Source organism: Lottia gigantea (assembly GCF_000327385.1).
Source record: "Lottia gigantea unplaced genomic scaffold LOTGIsca_1, whole genome shotgun sequence".
Classification (NCBI taxonomy): Eukaryota; Metazoa; Mollusca; class Gastropoda; family Lottiidae; genus Lottia; species Lottia gigantea.
Window position 1 is genome coordinate 602,283 of NW_008706746.1, and position 23,435 is coordinate 625,717.

At 33.7% G+C, this 23,435-nt stretch overlaps 4 protein-coding genes across 4 annotated transcripts; 3 read left to right on the top strand and 1 right to left on the bottom strand.

Annotated features, from left to right (window-relative positions):
- Positions 1–1,961: 1,961 nt before the first annotated feature.
- On the top strand, positions 1,962–5,375 carry LOTGIDRAFT_151892 (hypothetical protein; the record flags this gene model as incomplete). Its single annotated transcript, XM_009045392.1, has 4 exons — positions 1,962–2,025; positions 2,813–3,047; positions 3,556–3,737; positions 5,191–5,375. The coding sequence occupies 4 exons, from the start codon at positions 1,962–1,964 to the stop codon at positions 5,373–5,375; spliced, it is 666 nt and encodes a 221-aa protein (XP_009043640.1).
- A 174-nt stretch (positions 5,376–5,549) lies between these two features.
- LOTGIDRAFT_103112 (hypothetical protein) lies at positions 5,550–5,750 on the top strand (the record flags this gene model as incomplete). Its single annotated transcript, XM_009045393.1, has 1 exon — positions 5,550–5,750. One exon carries the CDS (start codon positions 5,550–5,552, stop codon positions 5,748–5,750), a length of 201 nt encoding a protein of 66 aa, XP_009043641.1.
- A 4,979-nt stretch (positions 5,751–10,729) lies between these two features.
- Positions 10,730–12,019, top strand: LOTGIDRAFT_151894 (hypothetical protein; the record flags this gene model as incomplete). Its single annotated transcript, XM_009045394.1, has 1 exon — positions 10,730–12,019. One exon carries the CDS (start codon positions 10,730–10,732, stop codon positions 12,017–12,019), a length of 1,290 nt encoding a protein of 429 aa, XP_009043642.1.
- A 982-nt stretch (positions 12,020–13,001) lies between these two features.
- On the bottom strand, positions 13,002–23,060 carry LOTGIDRAFT_227796 (hypothetical protein). Its single transcript, XM_009045395.1, has 13 exons — positions 22,295–23,060; positions 20,072–20,221; positions 19,796–19,911; positions 19,334–19,494; positions 18,585–18,744; positions 18,123–18,251; positions 17,752–17,853; positions 16,407–16,511; positions 16,143–16,240; positions 15,726–15,841; positions 15,203–15,364; positions 14,210–14,347; positions 13,002–13,871 (listed from the first exon to the last, which is right to left on the bottom strand). The coding sequence occupies exons 1-13, from the start codon at positions 22,394–22,396 to the stop codon at positions 13,719–13,721; spliced, it is 1,692 nt and encodes a 563-aa protein (XP_009043643.1). The 5' UTR covers positions 22,397–23,060; the 3' UTR covers positions 13,002–13,718.
- Positions 23,061–23,435: the final 375 nt, after the last annotated feature.

Below are 23,435 nucleotides of genomic sequence, written 5' to 3' on the forward strand. Positions count from 1 at the left end.
ATATATTGTAGTTGGAAATTTAAAAATAACCATTATTTAAAGTCTCACACTTGACGTAGGCAAGAATGAGACAAGTGTTTATCAATTTTCTGAAAATCAGAACGATCGTCCATTTTATCAACGATAGCCTGGAGTTTTTACAATTTAAATTTGACTGTATTTCATCTATCTTGACACGAGTCCATGGTTTCAGGCGAATCGATTTTTAGAAAAAAAAAACAGTATGATATCGAGTTGGCAATTCAACACCATGACGCTACCCGGGTGACATCTACCAGCTGGTTACGAAACATTTAGAATAAATATTCGCATCAAATCCACTCTATCTTCAGTATCAGGTTAGGTATCAATCTGAACCCCAGAAAGATGTTTAACCTTTTGTGTTACTTGTTAACATACCTGACTCTTATTGTAAGTATTTATAACTTGAAGACGCCTTGAATCATATTGAAGCCGGTAGGTCTTGGAAGTCTTGATTCTTTCAACGCCGGTAAATATTTAAAACTTTAAGCCACCGGTATTTATTGATAACTTTAAGACACCGGTAAGTATTGATAACTTTCAGACACTGGTAAGTATTGATAACTTTGAAACACCGGCCGGCAATTATTTATAATTTTAAGACACCGGTAAGTATTGATAATTTTAAGACACTGGTAAGTATTGATAACTTTGAAACGCCGGTAAGTATTGATAACTTTGAAACATCGGCCGGTAAGTATTGATAACTTTGAAACATCGGCCGGCAATTATTTATAATTTTAAGACACCGGTAATTATTGATAATTTTAAGACACTGGTAAGTATTGATAACTTTGAAACACCGGCCGGCAATTATTTATAATTTTAAGACACCGGTAAGTATTGATAATTTTAAGACACCGGTAAGTATAGATAACTTTGAAACGCCGGCAATTATTGATAACTTTGAAATGACGGTAATAATTGATAACTTGAAGACGCCAGTAAATAATGACAACTTTAAGACGCAGGTAAATATTGATAACTTTGAAACGTATTGAACGCCTTGACTAAGAGAGGGTGTGACGTGAGTAAGTAGCCAAATATATTTGTATCGATATTGGCACTAATTAGAATTCACATCTTCGATAATGCTTATTTGGTACACCCATTCGTCACCCGTTTCCGGTCATTTTCTAAACACAGGTTTCTGTAGCGGATGTTGCTAGCGGAGTGAGACATGTTCACGATTCTCAAAAACCTGATTGGGCTTGTGAATTGGGCACAACTTTCGGAAAGTTCACATAGCTAATTTTGTTCCTTTATTTTTGATATATTTATTAATGGACAGGTCAGTTTGCCGATGAACAATTTTCGAGGTCACTGCTCAATACTATTTTCTTTTTTTGGGGAGTTGAAATTTTGTTATGCTCAAATTTATGAAAACTATACACCAAAATCTAGAGGAATGTGTCCCTTAACTTATCAGAAAGTTTGAACTTAAAGTAGCTTGCAAATTTCAGAATTTCCAATCTAGTTTGCAGGTTTACATAAACACTTTAACGTCGCTACGTCTTCTGGACGGTGTTGGAAAACTTATGTACGAATCTGATCAAAATAAATGCCAAATTGTTGAAAAATTTGTCTCCTTCTTAAACTGAAGATTTTAACTAAACATATCGAGTCAATATAAAGCATTACAATAACACTAGGTCAAACTGCTTAATTAACTATTACTAAGCTTTGATCACACCTTTTAAAACACACTTAACTTTATATAGTAAATAGCATATTTTAGAAATCTGTTCATGTATATTACAATATTTATAATAATACAAATTTCTTTTATAATGCCCCTTTAAGGTCAGGTGTAAGCTACTGCTTTGGAATATCTATTAATATGTTCAGAATGTACGAACTCTCTTGATATCAAAAACGCAGAGTTTAGTTATAGTGAAGACTGTGGAGATATCACGATAACCTGTAAGGATGGTTACGAAATGTTTCAATCGCTGACATGTTCAAACGGCGAATGGATGTATCCACAACCTGTCTGTAAACTAGGTAGGGTATTTATAAATAATTAATCCTTAACCAGTGATTAATAATAATAATAATAATTAGGTCAGAACCCAATCAAGCGGAGGTGTGTCGTTATTTTAGGTTTTCATTGTAAGGCATTGGAATTGTGAACTGTGTAAAAACATGAAAATTTCTGTCTGGTACGGAAGTTCAAATATACGGAAGTTCAAATATACGGAAGTTCAAATACGACATGTTTTTGTATTTCTATGGTACATGGTTGTAGAATGACAGCGAAACATTCAGTCTATACTTGATTAAATTATAAATAATTCTAATTATCCTTTTTGTAGCAAATCTAGAAGAAATGTAAGTATGACTTTTACTACTTATAGTTTTTAAAGGGATAGGTACGCCATTTGGGGGGGTGGGGGGGGGGGGGGGGGGGTGATTTGAGTCTTGAATATATATAAACAGTCGTCAGAGCTCAATACATCAATTGTAGAGCTATATAGATATACCACTGTTAACATAGTGCTCAATACATCAATTGTAGAGCTATATTACCACTGCTGGCTGTTTGGTTCTTTACAAGGCAATGTTACGATTCAATTCGTTATAGATGTAGATTCAGATTTACAGTAACTGATGAGAATTGCTGAATGGAATTTGATATTAACGATTGTTCGTCAAACTTATATATTACCCATCAATACAGTCAGTACAGCATAAATAGTTTCTTTACTATTTCATTGAAGTTTCTAACTTCTTGAGAATATAATATTAAGAACTGTTTAAGGATAAACGCTCTAGCTTTTTAATTTTACAGGTAATGTACGAGTAAATGTAGCCTCTGGTTTGATCTCTATTCAAACAATTTTTCATCGTTTCCATAACCACATTATAGACTTACTACAAAGCCTTCTGGATAGCTCGCAATATGTATGGGATGATGAAAAGCTCTTTCAAGTAACAAGAAAAATTGTTGGCGCTGTTATACAAAATATAGCTTATAAAGAATTTCTTCCATTATTGATAGGACCAGCTGCTATGAGTCAATATGGGTCAGTATTGGTTAGATCTCTTCCATCGCGAAAATAAACCCATCATTTCGGATCCTATAGTCTCCTAATGCTTCCTTACAATTGGACAATTGGCGTTTAAATTCCTTGCTTTACTCTGGATGTATTATATTTCAGGCCAAGACTATTTCTATATTTTCAACCTCGTCTCTTTGAGGTCCGCCCTTCCTCTCTAAAGCCTCGTTTAATGCACTGCCTTTATTTCGGACTCGTCTCTTTCTTTATAACCTGTCTTTCCTCTCAAACTCGCATGCTGGAGCTGTTTTGTTAAAGGCCTGGCGTCTTTTGCTTGTCCGCCTTTTTAAGTCTGTGACTCTTTGATTAATCAACCGATTATAATAATTCAGAAACTGTGTGTATAAGACGTCTTTTTTAGAAAATATATTTGTTATGTTAAACAAGAAGCGGTCTACTATGACAAGCAATCAGATACGACCATCCCAGCATGAATTGAATGAATTGACTAAAAAAGACATTTTGTATTTTGTAGACTAACGAAATATGAAAGTAGTGACTATGATTCAAGTATATCACCCGGTATCTTCAGTAGTTTTAGTGCAGCAGCGTTTAGATATGGTCACCCTGCTTTTCCTAATAAATGGACACATGGTACAGAGAAAATTCCTTTCTCTGAGCTCTTCGAGAGACCTTATTATGTTCAAGCTGATCAAGGTTAGTTCCCTTTAATTTTTTTTAATTATGTCCCTTTCGCATGGCTAACTTACATTCTGACCACAGAAAGCCAAAAAGGGAAAATAAAGAATCAGTTCCCTTTAATTTTTTTTAATTATGTCCCTTTCGCATGGCTAACTTACATTCTGACCACAGAAAGCCAAAAAGGGAAAATAAAGAATCAATCTCGAGTTCAACAGTTATGAATTGTGACGGTGTGGGAAATTTGAATTGCGTTTCCAGTCTTCATTAGTTAGACCAATCATGTGAACAAAAATTTAAAGTCGATTTCTGTCTCATTTTATTTCAAACTAATTCAACCTTCAACTCTTAAAGATGGGATTATTTTAAAATTAAAATGCTAATAATTATATAAACAGAAAGTAGATGTGTTCCAATGACATAGAAAAATATCAGTTTGTCTCACATGTCCATAATTATTTCATAATTAGCTAAATTAGAAGAGAATTGCCAGCAGAATTCCAATGAGTGACCGATTAAGAAAGGTCAAAAGGTTTTTTTTTATCCAGACTATACATACATAGACATTTATGATTGGTAAAAACACTTAATCATATGCAATAAGAACATAATGATTTGATTAAGAATTCATTACAAATGCTTATTTTACAAAAGGTTTGCTTAATTTGACACTTAAAAATAAGGAAACCCATATTTAAAGGGACATATTCGCCCAAAACAGGATTTGCTTTTAGCAAAGCCGGTCAGTAATAGTTTTCACAGCTCATCGTAAATGTCCAGAATTATCTGCGTTTGTAAGTTAAAAATACGACTGATCTTTTTTTTATACTCTTCAACATAGAAAAGACAAAAATAGAAATATAAGGTGAAATTTCGTGTTTTAAATATTTTTTGAAGGAATTATGCGATTTTCGTGCATTTGTCGTCGTCTCTTACAATTTGAATGATATACAATTTGAAGATACTAACAATAACACATACGAGAATCGCTCTCCAAACAAACCATTAATTAATCAATGGACTCCCAAATTCGAAATGTTAAGGATATTCAGTATTCATATCTATATTGCAAAATATAAAGTTAGGGGTCTTGAATTGTACCATGAATTCAAGTTAGCCAATTTAAAACAAAATACAGAACCCACACCTCACTTTAAACAATTAACAAATATGTTCTGATTAACATTTTGATTAATAAAACCAATAGTATTTAAAAATCTACAAAGCGTGCCGACATAAAAAAAAATATGATAAAAAGTGAATTTAGCTGAAAAACAAGTACGGCCGCCATTGCTAAATAAGAACTAAAAGTAATAAAACATTTATGACGATAACTTCAGGCACAATGCTCCAATTTAAAAATAAAAGTAGGTAAAAATGGGAAGTTACTTTTCTCTAGTGTACTAAACTTAAGGATTATGATTGGTGGGAGTGTCGATCTTTTCGCGTTCGTAATATTTTTGATTTTTAGGCTTAGAAAAAACTGTGAAAGGAATGCTTGAAGATTCTAGTCAAGGAGCAGAATTGAAATATAGTCAAGCTTTGCAAGTTGATTTAGTAAATTCCACATTAGTTGATGGAAACGATATGGCAGCAATTGATATACAGAGAGGACGAGAACTTGGTTTACCATCGTATAACACATTCCGTGAATAATAAAATTAAATAATTAAAACAAGGACCTTTGTTTCCAAACCTCGACTTCAATATAGTCCAAGATGGCAAGATGAGATGGAAAAAGAGGAGAGAGGACGATGGGATTGTTTTTTTTTTTAGTTTCGAGTTCACTATATTTTAATTCATGTCTATAATATTACAGGCATATAGACGATGTTCGGCGGACTTTCTGAACCTCCAGTAGACGGTGGTATTGTTGGACCAACATTTGCTTGTATCATTGGCCAACAATTCAAAAATCTGAAATACGGAGATCGATTTTGGTTTGAAAATGAACGAATTCTGAATTCCGAACATTCTGGATATTCTTTGGGTATGGCGTTTATAAATTCAATTATGAGGATAAACGATTAATTGTTCACTCAAGGCTACTTTCTTTCATTCACGTTCCGTCGTACGGCGACTGGAAATGAACTTGGTCGCAGTCAAATGAGGGAAAACTAAAGAAAAAGTTGCAAAAAATAACTAACTTTAAAGATATAATGTAATTAAGGCCCTTTACCACGCTTATGGCGACGATCCGAGCCAATTTTCCGCTACAGTTGGAGCAGTAATAACGCCTTTCTGTTGTGACGGGACCATTACAGAGTAAAGTTTTTATCGTTATCAGGGTTAGCTCAGTCGGTCTATTCCCTCCTTGTCTCTGCTCAGCTACGAAGTCGAACTGCGTGTGAATTGTTGAATAAGAAATATGAACATATTCGTGCATTCTAATGGTCTATAATCAGAAACCTAGTGTAGAAACAACGGAGTATATGTATATAATATATTGTTGAATTTAACCAATTTCCGAAATTGATTATCTGTATATTTTAGGTCAGTTAATCGAAATCCGTGATCTGAACTTTTCGCGAATTATTTGTGATACCACTGACATTAATGTCATAACCATCAACCCTTTTATGCATGCAACAGGAGAGTAAGTCATCATCTTCAAGTTTTGTATTTATTTAAAAAGACAGCCTTTTTTTTCGTAAATCGGACTTTTTTTCTCATATCTACAAAAACTATACACCTAAATGTCGAAAACATGTCTGGAAGTTTATACTTGAAGTATATTGTCGTTCTTTGATTGTTGTTAGAAAACTTTGTACTAGTTTTAGCAAAAACTTAAGCTTGACGTTTCTGCATTTCGAGAGAAGTTCGGATTGTTTGTTTAATACAAGACAGGTTTTCAGTTAAACACAGGTAACATCGGTAGGTTTTAATTGTGTTCGTTGCTATCAATAAACTGATATATTTTGTTATATTTACAGTGATGGCAGTGGTGGCAGTCAGCAAGTTAATTGTACTGATATGCAAAGTCGTCCAACAATGAAGCTGTATTTTTGGGCTGGTGGATCTTGAATTCGGGGAAGAAGATTGTCATAATGTAATTTATTAAACTTTCTCCATTGAACGTGTTTATTTTTCACTGTCACTCACTCAATGGTTTAATTCTGATGTACACAAATCTTTTCTCTATACATCTATTTACAAAACCAGTGACTGTTCTTCAATATACCCAGTCATACCTGATATCATTACACTAACATAACATAACATTCATATAACCCTTCAATGTTATAATATAGAACTTAGTTTACCATAATATAACCAACTAATAATATAATATAACATTACAATAACATAACATCAATATAACCCCTCAATGTTATAATATAGAACTTAGTTTACCATAATATAACCAACTAATAATATAATATAACATTACAATAACATAGCATCAATATAACCCCTCAATGTTATAATATAGAACTTAGTTTACCATAATATAACCAACTAATAATATAATATAACATTACAATAACATAACATCAATATAACCCCTCAATGTTATAATATAGAACTTAGTTTACCATAATATAACCAACTAATAATATAATATAACATTACAATAACATAGCATCAATATAACCCCTCAATGTTATAATATAGAACTGTCTTAGTTTACTATAATATAACCAACTAAAAATATAATATAACATTACAATAACAACATCAATATAACCCCTCAATGTTATAATATAGAACTGTCTTAGTTTAACATCATATAACCAACTAAAAATATAATATAACATTACAATAACATAGCATCAATATAACCCCTCAATGTTATAATATAGAACTGTCTTAGTTTATCATCACATAACCAACTAATAATATAATATAACATTACAATAACATAGCATCAATATAACCCCTCAATGTTATAATATAGAACTGTCTTAGTTTATCATCACATAACCAACTAATAATATAATATAACATTACAATAACATAACATCAATATAACCCCTCAATGTTATAATATAGAACTGTCATAGTTTACCATCATATAACCAACTAATAATATAATATAACATTACAATCACATAGCATCAATATAACCCCTCAATGTTATAATATAGAACTTAAGTTTACCATCATATAACCAACTAATAATATAATATAACATTACAATAACATAGCATCAATATAACCCCTCAATGTTATAATATAGAACTGTCTTAGTTTAACATCATATAACCAACTAAAAATATAATATAACATTACAATAACATAACATCAATATAACCCCGCAATGTTATAATATAGAACTGTCATAGTTTACCATCATATAACCAACTAATAATATAATATAACATTACAATCACATAGCATCAATATAACCCCTCAATGTTATAATATAGAACTTAGTTTACCATAATATAACCAACTAATAATATAATATAACATTACAATAACATAATGAGAGAAGTCGTCGACAAAAATCAAATCTGACCTGATTATCAACGTGTGTTGTTTTTGTCATTTGATTAATTGAGAGGTTTATCGTGATGCAGTATAAATTAGTTCTAGTATTTTTTACAAATTGAGGATATTGAGGTGACATTTCTGAAGTATAATTATATAATTGATTTATTTATCAAATACCCGAAAGTTTTAATTTCTGGTTCAAAGATTGTAGGCTTAAAAGCATCGGAGTCAAAAGGCTTGAAATTCATGGGATAAGGTCTCGTTGCTTTTGATGTCTTCCTTTAGTAAAGAATTATTGTTGAAGTGTTTGATTTTTTCTTCAAAGATGATTGGGTTTTTTCTTTTCTTGTCAATATGGGAAAAATCTAAATCATTCACATTTTTGGTGAGCAAAACTTGAATATCAGTAGGAATGAATGATGGATTCTTTTCTTTTATCCAATAATTTATAAGTTCTTCAATCCTATTGTTTTCTTGTAGTTCTTCATCATTTTCATATATTTGGAATATATTTGTTACAAGTATGTCCTGTTTTGGTAAATATTCTAAGGCTTTCAGAAAGAGGTTTGTTTTTCCTGAATCCGATTGACCAACACTACACATTAACATTGGGTTTGGTGGAAATTTGTCTGAATGTTTAAATTTTGAAGCCATTTTTTAATAATTAAATTTTAGTGGGGTTTAGTAGAACACCGTCTCCTTGTCGATATTTTGAAACCATCACCACTGCGAATGCCTTTTAGTATTATTTCCTTTCCTTCTTTGTTTTCAATCTTCGTTTCACCTGTATCGATTTGATCAATTAAATTAGACAAACCTTCTTTTACTGTTTTCTTAGTTTCCTGAGTGAATTGTTTGATTGTTGATAAGATATCTTTTATGTAGTTATGTCTACGTTTTTCTCTGGTTTTTTTCTAATTTAGTATTTGAATTGATTTCTCCAAAAAATATTTTATCATTATTTATTGTTCTTTGCAGATGGAATTTGACAGGAAGACCAATGTAAACCTTTCTATGTTCAGGTAAACCTAATAGTGGATATAGAGGCCATTTAACATAAGTTTCCCAACTTTTACCATCAATAGTTTGATTGTATAAAAGAACTCTTTTTATAACCTGTATTATTTTCGAATTTTGACACGTTAATCAAATTTCTAACAGCAGTTGTAACTCTTCCTTAGTTGGCGTCTGTTATATGGTCACAAGGTATATTTGTCATGGTATGTTGGTCTCAAGATATATGGGTAATACATACTGTTCTCAGTAACATGGTCAATAATATTTAAACAGTTTCATCATCTTTATTATCTGCCAAAAATGGGTTTATTAAAAAAACAAAAAAACAAATAATTTCAAAATATTAATGCATATTGATATTCATACGTCAAATTCACCCTTTACATATTAGAGACGTTATTTATAGATAAATAGGACTTTCATAAAATAGGTATACATTTTAAACGTTTATAAAAAGAGAAAAACACAGTAATCAGGAAGTAATACTAGATGACTCTAAAAAATAAAATCTGGTAAACAAGATAATATATCTGTATGTAATCTGATACTAAAAAACAAACAATCAACCGAACTGAAAACTAAATTGAATTAACCATAAAGAAATAGACTTTAATCAAGCAAATAAATTATGGTTTTAAGACTATTATTTCATAGGGCCAACTGTGTACAGAGTAAACATGTCGTTTCTTATAGGCATGTAATATGAGGTGATTACTCCTTCTATTTTACCTCACAGGTTTATATAGGGACCTACATGATCATGGTGTTCTTATTTCAACTAAGCTTCAGAACAAGCAGAGCATGTTATATATGTTTTATTTTCAACTAGGAACTCTCCAGTGTTTTTTATATCTGAATGATCCATTTTCAACCAGGACATCTCCAATGTGTTTTATATCTGAATGTTCCATTTTCAACTAGGACATCTCCAGTGTGTTTTATATCTGAATGTTCCATTTTCAACTAGGACATCTCCAGTGTGTTTTATATCTGAATGTTCCATTTTCAACTAGGACATCTCCAGTGTGTTTTATATCTGAATGTTCCATTTTCAACTAGGACATCTCCAGTGTGTTTTATATCTGAATGTTCCATTTTCAACTAGGACATCTCCAGTGTGTTTTATATCTGAATGTTCCATTTTCAACTAGGACATCTCCAATGTGTTTTATATCTGAATGTTCCATTTTCAACTAGGACATCTCCAGTGTGTTTTATATCTGAATGTTCCATTTTCAACCAGGACATCTCCAATGTGTTTTATATCTGAATGTTCCATTTTCAACTAGGACATCTCCAGTGTGTTTTATATCTTAATGTTCCATTTTCAACTAGGACATCTCCAGTGTGTTTTATATCTGAATGTTCCATTTTCAACTAGGACATCTCCAGTGTGTTTTATATCTGAATGTTCCATTTTCAACTAGGACATCTCCAGTGTGTTTTATACTTGAAATTCCTATTTTCACACAGAAATTTCCAATGTGTTTTATTCCTGAATGTTGTATTTTCAACCATAAGGCCTAGATCTTGAATGTGTGTTATTAAAGAATAAAATGGCCACATCGTCAGTGGGTAACCTACCAGAATGTTCTGTTTGTTGTGAAAGCTTTGAGATTGCACCTAAATTTTTACCATGTGGACATACTTTTTGTTTGCCCTGTATAAAAAGATGTATAGCTGATAAAAGAGAGACATTCCCTTGTCCATTCTGTAGGAGTAATGTTAAGATTCCAGAAGGTGGTGCCAAGAACTTTCCTGACAACTATATAGTTCAAACATCCAAACATACAACAAAAACACCACAGCCAAAATGTCCCAATCACAGTCAGAAGGAGGTGGATCTTTACTGTAGTAATTGTAATGTAGGATTATGTTTAAAATGTATATTTATACAACACAAAGATCATGAAACTCTGGATATAGAATCTGATGATACCCGGAATAAAGCCATAGAAAAACTTCAACGTTCACAAAGAACCATCCAAAACCGAATCAAACACTTGGTGAAAACTCGCTCTACATTATTAGAATCATTGGAACAACTGGAATCTTTGTGTGAAGAGTCCTGCGTTAAAGTGACTGAAAAAACTGAGCAAATTGTTTCAAATTTAAGACGAAGTTGTGAACAGATTATAACAGACATCGGAAAAAATTTGGAAGAAAATAGAAGTAAAGTAGAGGATAGAGAAAAGAAACTAACAAGAGAAATAACTTTATTAGAAAGGGAGATGGAATCAAATATTTCACCTTCAACAAAAACAACATTAAACATTTTACAAACATTGCCTCGTTTGATTAAAATAGAAAAACAGAGTGAAAGTAGGAAATGTTATAATCTGTGTGTACAGTATTCACAGTGGGTTGGGAAGGAATTTAGTTTTGATATAGATCAGTTAGGGTCTGTTATTTCTAAACCCTTTTACATACCAGGTTCGTATCAGTTTATATTTAATGTAAGTGATATAGGGAAAGGTGGGACAATTTATTACAGCAAGAATAAGTTTAGATGCAACAACTTGGTATGGAGCTGTGGTGTAGATAGGGATAGTGATGATGGAATATATATTGGTGTTCAACTATTATCAACTGATAATCCTAAATTAAACTATTGTATTATTGATTATCAAGTCAGCATATTGAATATTGATGATGACAGTAAAACTATAACTAGAACAGATAGTGGCTGGAGATTTTATAGAGAGAGATATTGGGGATGGATATATCCTATCGCTTGGTCTGATCTCAATAGCAATGGTTATTTAAATTCTAACGGTCAGTTTGTGGTTCAATGTAATATAACACAGATCATTGAAATATCATGGGGAGCCGCGGTGGCTCAATGACCGGAAGGTCCAGGGTTCAATCCCGGCATTTCATTTCATTGAAATATCATGGAAATAGAGTTGAATCAGTAAAATTACTAGAACCGACATCATAATCTCTGTCCGAAATTGTATTCTATGTAAATATTTGATTATACGTACTATATATTTGTATTTCATTGTAAATATTTGAATATAGGCCTATCTATATTTTATATAAAAGATTTTATTTTCTAGATATTTTATTAAAAATTTCTATATGGTTGATTTGATCATGATTTATTTGCTATTATGAATTTGTATTTTGTAATTTTATCATATTATATTAAATATATGGATGTCTGAAAGGGACAGGTGTGCCATTTTCGGGAGTTGATTTGGGTCTTGAATATATGTAATTAGTCTTCAGAAGTACTAGAAATGTACAATATCACGTTGACAAGCCTAACTCGACAATTTGTTTATATGTCTAGGACAAATAACTCAACACGTTTCTTCAGAAAATCACCCATTTTGGAATTGACTGAGTTATCATCGACCAGGCCATTCATATTGCCTTGAAAACCCCGATTTGACTTATTTTTTATGTGTTAAGGGGAATGACTAAAATCATCAATTTCTGACATGTATGAGATAGCATCAATTTATGTAATCAAGCCATGTATTATAAGGATTGGATAAAAATTATAGATTTTCTGGTATATCATATTATCATACTGCCTATCATTCATATCCATATCCCTTATTCAACCCGTAATGCAAAATTATTTTAAAGTTTAGGAACCACCTAAGAGCTTCACAATCACTCCTAACTGTGAATCTCTGGCACCTTTAATAGACCGGAACACCTGCCTCTGTCCCAGCTCGTTTGAAATTTTTTGGTGTAAAGACAAAATAACTAGGCTTTGTTTTACGGGAATTTTTCAGCGGGGTTTTTAAACCTATATTTATTTCTTAAATCGGACCCCAAAACCCAAATATATTTGGAAATATGGATATTTTTGTAGTTCAGTTTTATCATTATAATCCCCTACAACATTTATGTCACGTCATTTAAAAAGTTCAAGAATAACAAAGTCACATGATACTAACAAAACAAAAATTATGGTGATTCACAACACGAATTTAAATTCATCTTAATCCAAGACAGGCTTGAGACTATGATGTCTCTAGATTTTTTAATTTCAGCCTCGACAGTGAAGTGTTTGTTCCATGCTTGGTCTGTACTTTTGGGAGAATCAAATCTCCCTTCCTCGCAATTTGCATGGCGATCAGCGATTAGGTTGCTGATGTCTGCCTTCATCCTAATTTCATCAGAAATAACTGTTGTCGGAAATGAAATGGAATGAATGAAGTTTTACGTCCTTCTTTTCGGCACCATGTGGGCTAATGAGGACGGGATCACCATCAACGAAGAAAATCCTGTTTCAAAACTTTCAAATGTGAAGAAACTATCATAGCTGTTTGGCTCTTGGCACTTTATGACAATAATTCAACCATGAGCTTTGAGACTTACTTGTCGGAAAGTTTATTTGGTATTTCAATATTGCGTCTGGTTTGGTCTGGTTGTTCAAACGTTTATTTAGAAGGAATCTAATTGGTAGGTAAGTAAATTTTCTACCAATCAAAATTAATGATCATGGATAAGACAGGATGTCGTTATTTATTTATTAACTATTTAACTGGTAAATATGTAGAAGACGATATTACTTTAATCCGTTTAAACAATATGAGTGAGATTACTTAAAACTGTTTGGTTGGTTAAGAAACCAGGTGGCACTGTACTAAAATCAAAGATGGCGTCACCCCAGGTATATGTAGCAAAAACTAAAAGTGGTACAGCGATTATATTCAGTATAAACCCAGCACTCGCCTGAAATAATTTAATTTGATAATATTTCAATTACATACGAACTATGTGTTACTTTTACATTCTGAAATATGATACAGATAGCTGTAATTTTACTTTATAATCTAAAAAAAGGTATGAGAAAGTTACTACACCCGAATTTATAGTTTTGAGGAGGGTTCTATAACTTCGACACCATACAACATTGCCCCTGCTGGAGATGTGTTGCTTGCCCCTCCGAACAATCACGTCTGGCTATGAACCTGGAATCTATAGGTGTTCCCTATGCTTGTCTGAGGAATGATCAGGATACTCATACAAAGGCTAGAAAACATGCATCAATTCAAAGTGTTTAAACATACCATATCGATGACCTTTAAATGTCCATAAGAAAAGACGAGGGCGTTTGGTGGTGTAGCAACAGGCAACATGTAAGCGAATGAGGTGGAGATGGCCGCTGGTAGAATATAGAACAAGGGATTCACCCCGGTATTAATTGCCTGTAAATATAAACAATAAACAGTATAGAAAATATATCCGTGGACGATTCAATAGCTGTTTTACATATTAAAGGTAAGTCACCTCTTAGGTCAATCAAAGAATTGAAAATTCTAAACTTAATGAATCTTTGTTCATTGGTGAACTTACTTGGTGTTATAGTATACACAAGAATTCCTTTATAATCCAATAAATCCATAAAACTAACTAATCCATTAAACTTATTAATCTTAAAGCATGTTTCGATAATTATTTAGTTTAATGGATATATTTTATGGAGATTGTATTCTTTAGTCATGGCACCTGGTAAGTCTTAGTTTGAGTTTATGTCAATTCTAAGAGGTAGGCTAGTATCATTTTAAGGTAATTTAAGATAAATTAAATGTACAATATAAGATAATATATAAACATAAAAGGTGGAATCGCTGATACCCTATCAGGAAAAAAACCTCAAGATATCTTAAGTGGACTAATTTTTCACAATAAATATCCCAGAATTCCTCACAGGTAGGATAAATCTTTTATTTAGTTGGGAATTTGATTTATTTTATTTAGTTGGGAATTTGATTGGTTGAATATATTATTTATCTTGAACATAATTGCTTTACAATTTTGTCAGATCATAGATGACATAAGGGATTCACAAACCGAAACAGACATGAAATTAATTATCTTGTTCTTAATTTTATAATAATAAAATATTTGCGATGTTAATACATCAATTGTTGAGTGATATAGAACGATTGCTTAATTTTAATCAAATTGTAACGATTAGACAGTAAGTTGATTCTTATTTCTTTGATATAGTACATGAGGACATAAAACTCAATTCCACCATGAATTCGAAGTATACTCACCAAACTCGACAATATTGGCATTATTATTGTTGCTATAGCAACGTTACTGGTAACTTCCGTGAAAAAACTGCAAACATAGCAGAGAATGAGTAGCATCAACCAGGGGTTCAAACCTTTAAATACTTCTAACTGTTCTCCTATCCATAACGACAGTCCAGAATCCTGGTAAAATATACAGAATATAGATTAGAATATGGTTTATTACGTGAAAATCTTAATTAAAATGTCTATGGTCGGCATCATGGAAATATGATAAATCTATGTCTTTGATAGACATTGTAGGACAAGCCATTGATCAGTAGCCTATGTGGTCGTCCTTATCAAATAGTCTTCATCACGGACAAATATGATAAATCTGTGTTGTCCACATTGATAATGCAGTTCATATACATTGGTGATTATATGGACGTCTTTACAATTCTATGGTCGACATCACCAAATTATGGCAATCTATGTGTTCTAGACATATTGCTATAAGCCATATGAAAATAAATATAAGTTTTTGCCCTTTAACTAAACCAACCTGACAGCCTTTAGCTAAGGCGAATCCCCCTCCCAGCAGCAGAAACAAAGACCAGGGAAGTTTTTCATGAGCATCTTTCCACGTTAATAAGGCACGGGTTGGTTTTGGTTTTTCATCTGTAAAAATATTCAATATTTGAGAAATGGAATACTGATAAGCAGAAGGTGGATTTCGACTTGTCTGAGTATAGGTGTATGAACATAAAATTTTAAGAAGGCAGTCGCAGTCCTTCTTCCTTTGCAGGCGTGTGTACCATCTGAATCTAAACAAGACTCCCCACCCCGCCTGTTCCCTTCACGTATGTGCTGTTAACGAACAAATAAACCAAGTACTAACAATCCGAATGTTAGCGATAGTCCAACATTTGTTTGTGCATGACACAACAGATGATCGGCTAAGAGATCTTTAATTGTTTACCTTCGTCAGTTCCCCAGCAAAATATTGCAGGTTTTTCAGCAGGCAAAACAAATAATAAAACAGCCAGTAGGACGGCGGGAGTGGAATCTCGAACATATCTGAAAATACAACAAAACAATCAATTTACCATAAAATGGACGTGGATATTATACACGTTCAAAATAACGTAAAGGTCTGCGTCCTCCACCGCCCGTTTCTATACTTCCAGAGGTCAGTGGCTTAACTAGACGTAGCCCGTGGATGTGTCATGTAAAGAGAACTAACCCGTCTTTAAATAAATCGCCCCATCCTCCTACTCCTCCTAAATCCCGGCTAATCCAACAAACCACTAAAATACCAAACAGTACTAACACCGAACCTTGCGCATATCTGAAATAACAAAATATAACGTATAGATACATACAGCGTAATTATTAAACTCGACAGTAGAGTTTTAAGCTATTGTCTTACAGCTGAAGTAAATATTTACACGACTTTGTTCTTAAAGAGGGGAGAATGAGCCAGCCTATGTGATGGAACTGGATTTACCCGAAGAACCTGGACGTTCACCAGAACTTACTACGTGATGTGCATGAACTTGCGTGATGCATCTGGCTTTACGTGATTCACCTGGAGTTCCGTGCCGAACCTGAACTAACGTGATTCACCTGGAGTTCCGTGCCGAACCTGAACTAACGTGATTCACCTGGAGTTCCGTGCCAAACCTGAACTAACGTGATTCACTTGGAGTAACGTGACGAACCTGGACTAACGTGATTCACCTGGAGTTCCGTGCTTAACAGTAACTAACGTGATTCACCTGGAGTTACGTGCTTAACAGTAACTAACGTGATTCACCTGGAGTTACGTGCTTAACAGTAACTAACGTGATTCACCTGGAGTTACGTGCTTAACAGTAACTAACGTGATTCACCTGGAGTTACGTGCTTAACAGTAACTAACGTGATTCACCTGGAGTTCCGTGCTTAACAGTAACTAACGTGATTCACCTGGAGTTACGTGCTTAACAGTAACTAACGTGATTCACCTGGAGTTACGTGCTTAACAGTAACTAACGTGATTCACCTGGAGTTACTTGCTTAACAGTAACTAGGACTAACGTGATTCACCTGGAGTAACGTGACGAACCTGGACTAACGTGATTCACCTGGAGTAACGTGACGAACCTGGACTAACTTGATGCACACGAATTTACGTGACGAACTTTAACTAACGTTATGCACACGAATTTACGTGATGCACATGAACTTAAATGATGAACTTAAAGTCAATGGCGTATTCCGATGCCCCCACCCCCCTCGTTAATGAAATCCTGGCTACCCCAAGGCTTGAACTTACACGGTGGACTTGAACTTACATGATGGACTCGAACTTACATGATGCACATGAACCTACGTGGTGAATCTAGAATGATCTGATGGATTCTGACTAACACGATGGTACACACACTTGACTTATGTATACACTGAATGGACTTGGTGGTACTTTACTACGTGATGGTACTTTACTACGCGATGGTACTTTACTACGCGATGGTACTTTACTACGTGATGGTACTTTACTACGTGATGGTACTTCACAACATAAAGTTCAACCCAACTTGACTTACGTGATGGGACCTAAAGCGTCATATTGATCCCGGATGACTTGTTTCACTCTCCTACCTCTTTCTTTTTTATCTTCAACATTCGAGCAGCAACAACATCCTCCTCTGGAAAATACATTACGGAATAGATTTCACGAATTGCTTTATGCAAGAGTTATTCTCTTTGTGGACTATACGATATAGGCGTATGAAACGTCTGTTTTTCTATAACGTATTTAGGGCAGTCGTAGCAAACTTTCAGACAAAACTTTTGTATTTGTGGGTGCTAAAATATTACAGACGGGCAGATATTATAGCGAGTTCTACATCTACGACTCTTGTGGCTCCGTGACTTGTTTAGCCAACCCGTAATCAAGGATAATTCAGTGACTTACCTGCACCGTAAAAAGGCAATTTGTAACCAAATCCAGCAAATAATGAAAATAGTGAATCCAAGAGGAAGTCCAAATCCCATCCACATTGTAAAATGTACCGGCGATTCTTCTCCATATTTGGCATACAGTCTGCAAAAAGAATGGCCTCTTTCTTTGTAAATATATACAAACTATCTGGGCTCCAAATAAAATAGTATAGCTATGACCCCGTTCTATATTTGCATTACTAGCTATTTGGACCTTTTAGATGAGTTGACAAGTCGAGACCAAATAGACGGATGTCTCTGCTGACGAACATATTGTCTCAGAGATTATTCATTGCTCCACAATGATAGATATCGTGGCAGAGGAGGTTGATAAGGTAGTTATTGTTCACTTAGAACACATGATACCACACTTCTACTGGGGTTGCCAGTTTGTCTGATTTTGGAACATGTCAAGACCCTTCTGAATAATACCTACTCTTCTGCGTGACCTTTTAACACCAGGTTAGGTCCTGTACCAGTGAGGGAACAAATACCACCGGAATTGGCAGCATAGGCTATGCATAACGACACAGCCTTACATATTCTCTTATAATGAGTTGCTTCATCATCCGTTACTTCAGTAGACTGCTCGTTGTCTGTGGAGTCGATCTGTTTTCCATTGATATGAACATCAGTCAATTCTACTGACTCTAAAATGATTCAAATGCATTGTGAAAGCTAAGGTGCTGATAAAAGCTATACACAATACAACTTCTATAAAGCAAAGAGATCGATCATAAGTATTTCAAAGGAGGTTTCCTAGCCTTTGTCAATCCGCGAAACTAATACATGTAACTTCTTTTGGAATTGGAGTTCCTCATCGACGAATTAAGAGATCATAAACACAGATTTGAATGATTTAAACAGTTTGTATTGGCAGTACGAGGACGTGGTTCTTCTTGATCCGATCACATCTTCGCAATCTCTCAAATAGAATTTAGCTTAAATTGTTTCTTGTACTTGTGAAGTCATTCAGTGGTCAACCTGTTCATCTCAGGGATCATGTACAGAATTAGGAAAGGTTGAAATAGAAGCTGTAAGTGTAGGACTGGAAATCGTAGTGTGCCTGAACGGTCTGCCGTGATAATTCTACAAGCCCCCTGCAACAAATCACGGTCATGAATTGCAGAAATCCTGAACTATGTCAATACTGTCACATGATCAGAATTACACAATTTTATTTACCTTTAACATCGAATGTTTTTTCATTATCATGTAGTTTGTCACTAGTTCCCTTGAGTTGTATAAGAATAGCTTGAGCTATAGGAATCATCATAGCAGTTGTGGCTGAGTTGCTGATCCACATTGATAGAAACCACGTGGATATCATCAAACCCAGCATCAACCTGTAATATATAACACGGTAACGGTGCAAGGGTAATTAGAAGTTCCCATTACCCACCACCAGTCCTGCTGCGTATTTCATATTCAATACATGTGTTTAGAGATGAACTCTTGTCAACACGGTCTCGGCGGAAGGGTTATTTGAAGCTCCCATTGCCAACCAGCAGACCTGGTGAGATAAACTCTTGTCGGGCTCGGTGAAAGAGTTGTTTGAAGTACCAACTTTCAACTTGATGTCTTGATCAGTTGCGGAGCCAGTGGTGTTTTGTTTTGGTTTAGTGATTTCATGTTTGGTCTACCTACCATCTAGGTTCGGTTCCAACGACCAATAAAACTCGCAATGCCATTAATCTGTGAATATTCCATGTTTCTATGGCAACAGCCATCACTAAACCTCCAAGAAATACCATTATAGTGTCCTTTAAATAAATAAAGTAAGTTATTAACAAATTAATTTATGACAGATAATAATAATAATAATAATAAAGGGCAAATTTCATCAAATAGGGTAAGAAATTAAGTGCTATAAAAATAGCTAAATTGCACCTAAACCAACATGATGAAGTTTTAACAACTTACGGACATGTAGGCCGGAGCTATTTCTTTAGCCTTGATAACTCCCAACATCGGGAACATAAAAACCGGAAGTAGAGCTGTCACTGATATAGGAACCACTTCCGTTATCCAAAACACGGCCATTAGTATTAAAACATAAGCTGTTTTCGCCTCCTAGAATTGCAAGAAAATATTCCATAGCCTGGATTGCTGTATATAAGCAAAGTGAAAGAAGTTTATAAAACAGTGACTACTACCCCTATAGTAATAAACGGAAAAGCTAAGAACAGTTTTGCAAAGTATTATATATATATAAATATATATAATATGTCCGAAGGAAGTATGCTCATTCTCCCCTTTTCAGGCCCGAAGCTACAGCAGGACAAGGGGTGAGGGACATGAATGGATTGCCCCCACCCCCTGCAAACATGTTAAAGCGTTCTACTCTTCTGCTTCAACTGAGTTAATGAAATGAAATGAAGTGTGACAATCTAATTTTATGTATCCCATTCGCGTCAATCTATCCTGCTTCTGGTTAAGTGAACGAAATGAAACTGATTCTACTGTTCTGCTTCTAATTCAATTAATAAAATGAAATAGAGTGTTACATCCTACTTTTCTGTTAATTTCTGTTAAAACGTCCTACTTTTCTGCTTCAAACTGGGCAAAATGAAACGGCGTTTTTCATTCTACATTAGTGCTTCTGATTTGGTTAATAAAGTGGATTTGTTTCTGCTGTTAATTTGGTTAACTAAATGAAATATAGTGTAACATCCTATTTTATATACCTTATACGGCTAATGAAATCAAACAGAGCTTCACATCCTACTATTATGATTCTTGATGGAATCACGATTTGAAGTTTTGTGTCCGTGTTTTTGCTCCTAAATGGACAAATGAAGACAGGCGTCTATTTGAGGTGATATTTCATGTTTGTATAGGGCACAGTAGAGACAACTTAAAAGGAGAAATGCCATTTTTTGACCAATCATACTTTTATCTCAAAAACGGGAATTGTTTAGCTAAACTAATCAGTATTAATGCTTACAGATCACCGTAGAAATCTGAGCCTTTCTAATCCATGTGTGTCCAGAATTATTTGCGCTTGAAAGTCCTTTTTTGAGATACTGAAAAGACATCTATAAAATAAGAAAATAAAATCCTAGTTTGAGATATTTTTGAAGGGATTATGCGATTCCTGGCGCACCTGTTGCTTTAATATTATATGAATTTATAAAATATAGGTAGAAATATTTGTATGTGTCATTACAATGCATGTAGATAAAATAACATGTCATTCACCATGTTAAAAAGACATGTAATATAATAAATATGACAACAACATTACGCTGAGGATCTGTTAAAACATTTTATTACAAATTTTAAATGTGTGTCGACCTAAAACCTCCATATAGAATAGGCAATAAATAAATAGATTGTTAAGTCCTACTGCAAAGGCACAGGTGCGCCAGAAGTACTGGAAACAAACGAAAATCGCACAATTCCTTCAAACATATCTTATGCTAGGAAATTTTATATGTCTATTCCATATATCCCAAAGTATCTTAAAATAACGAGTCGTCATTTTAACATTCAAACACGGATAATTCTGGTCACACATAGATTTGGAGGCTTAAATTTCGACAGTGAGCTGTAAACACTGATTGACAAAGTTAAAAATTCCCGTTTCTGAGATCAAAGTAAGATTGGTCACAGGGCTGATGAATTGTTACGGTGTTTTATGTCCTACTATGTTGTACACTAAAAGGCCAAAGAAATGTAATGGAATTTTACGTCCCAATGCTCTATAAAATACAAAGATACAAAGAAGTGAAGTTTTATATCCCACTTTTCTGTGCCATCTTGGATCTGTAACGAACTTGTTCTTCTTCAAATAATGCCAAATATCATCAAAAGTTGTCATAACTTTATGCTGTCCAATCAAAACTATTGTCACAAGTAAATGCTAACAATATATACACCAGATTATAGTCAGAAAATCTTTAACAGAGAATTTAATTGGTTGAATATTATTTATATTATAAGCATGAGATGCATAAAAAGCTGGTCAGATCATGGATGGAATATTTTTGGTCATACCTTTTGGCTAAAAAGCCAAACCTTTGGGAATTATGAAGCAATGATCCTGTTGGATTGTGAAGCCATGACCCTGATTGATCAACTCATACGACGAAAAATATAATTGGGTCCCATTTCAGTTCTACTTCAATTTAAAATATATCTTACCTGTGTACCAATGTGTAGTGGTAAAGGCAATAGAACTAATGGAGATATAAACATAATTAATAATACACGGATGCTCCATAACTGTTTCAATACATTCGCCATTTTTAATCCTGTGAGATGTGAAGAAATTTTCTGGTAATTGTCTTAAATGATGGTTCATTAAAAGTGGACGACTCTTTCAATAGTCAACGTAGATGTAATGCTGTATCTTCACCATGCTCATAAAGGTCAATTTAAACATTTATGCTGTAAACATTTTCGATTTTTGATAAAACACAACAACACAGACTTTATGTGATGCTATGTACTTATGCCTAATGCTTAATTTTCCAGAAATTAGTTTTTCAATTTAACAGAACATATAAATTGATAGATATTATACTGTGTTATTAATGTATTTATTGATGTATTGAAATTGTCCTATAAACAATGTTTACATATTTATGATAGAACTCCTTCACGATAAGTTCTGTTTTTTATTTTCAAAAATGTCACTTTTTTAACTTTAGTTATATACACAACTGCATTATCGTATTTTATAACTATTTAAATACTTTTCTTAGCCACCAAAACGCACAAAGGAAGTTATAGGCCTATTTCAAATACTACTGATAGATTTGATAAATAATCAATAACTGTGTATCCAATCAAATCCAAATCCTTTACCTAACCACAAAAGGGAATATCCAATGTCCAAGAACTAAAACATAAGGTGTATTCCGAGCAAGACCCGCGATCAATCAATCAGTTGAACGGCCGACGCGATGCAAACATAGTGCAAAGATATATCTAAAGATAAGTTTAATCTAAACAAAACATTACACTTTAGTGTCAACAAGTTCTTAAAGGGACACCACCACTACGCATAAACTGTAGCTATCAGAGGCTCGAATAACGGTAGATGTTTCGGACAAATGGTTCTTGTGCGTAACAAATTCTTACATGGAAATAACACACACGAACGTAGTTCACAACCATTTTGAATCCTTCCTATACTTAAAAACTAAACTTCAATAAAGGTTATATAAACCTTTAAATCACATTGCCAGGTTTAGAAATGGTTTAAGTGTTGTTTGAAGGCTTTGCTGAAATATTACAGCCTTTTTAAAAATTCGGCTTATCTAGTCGAGGTAGAAATTCA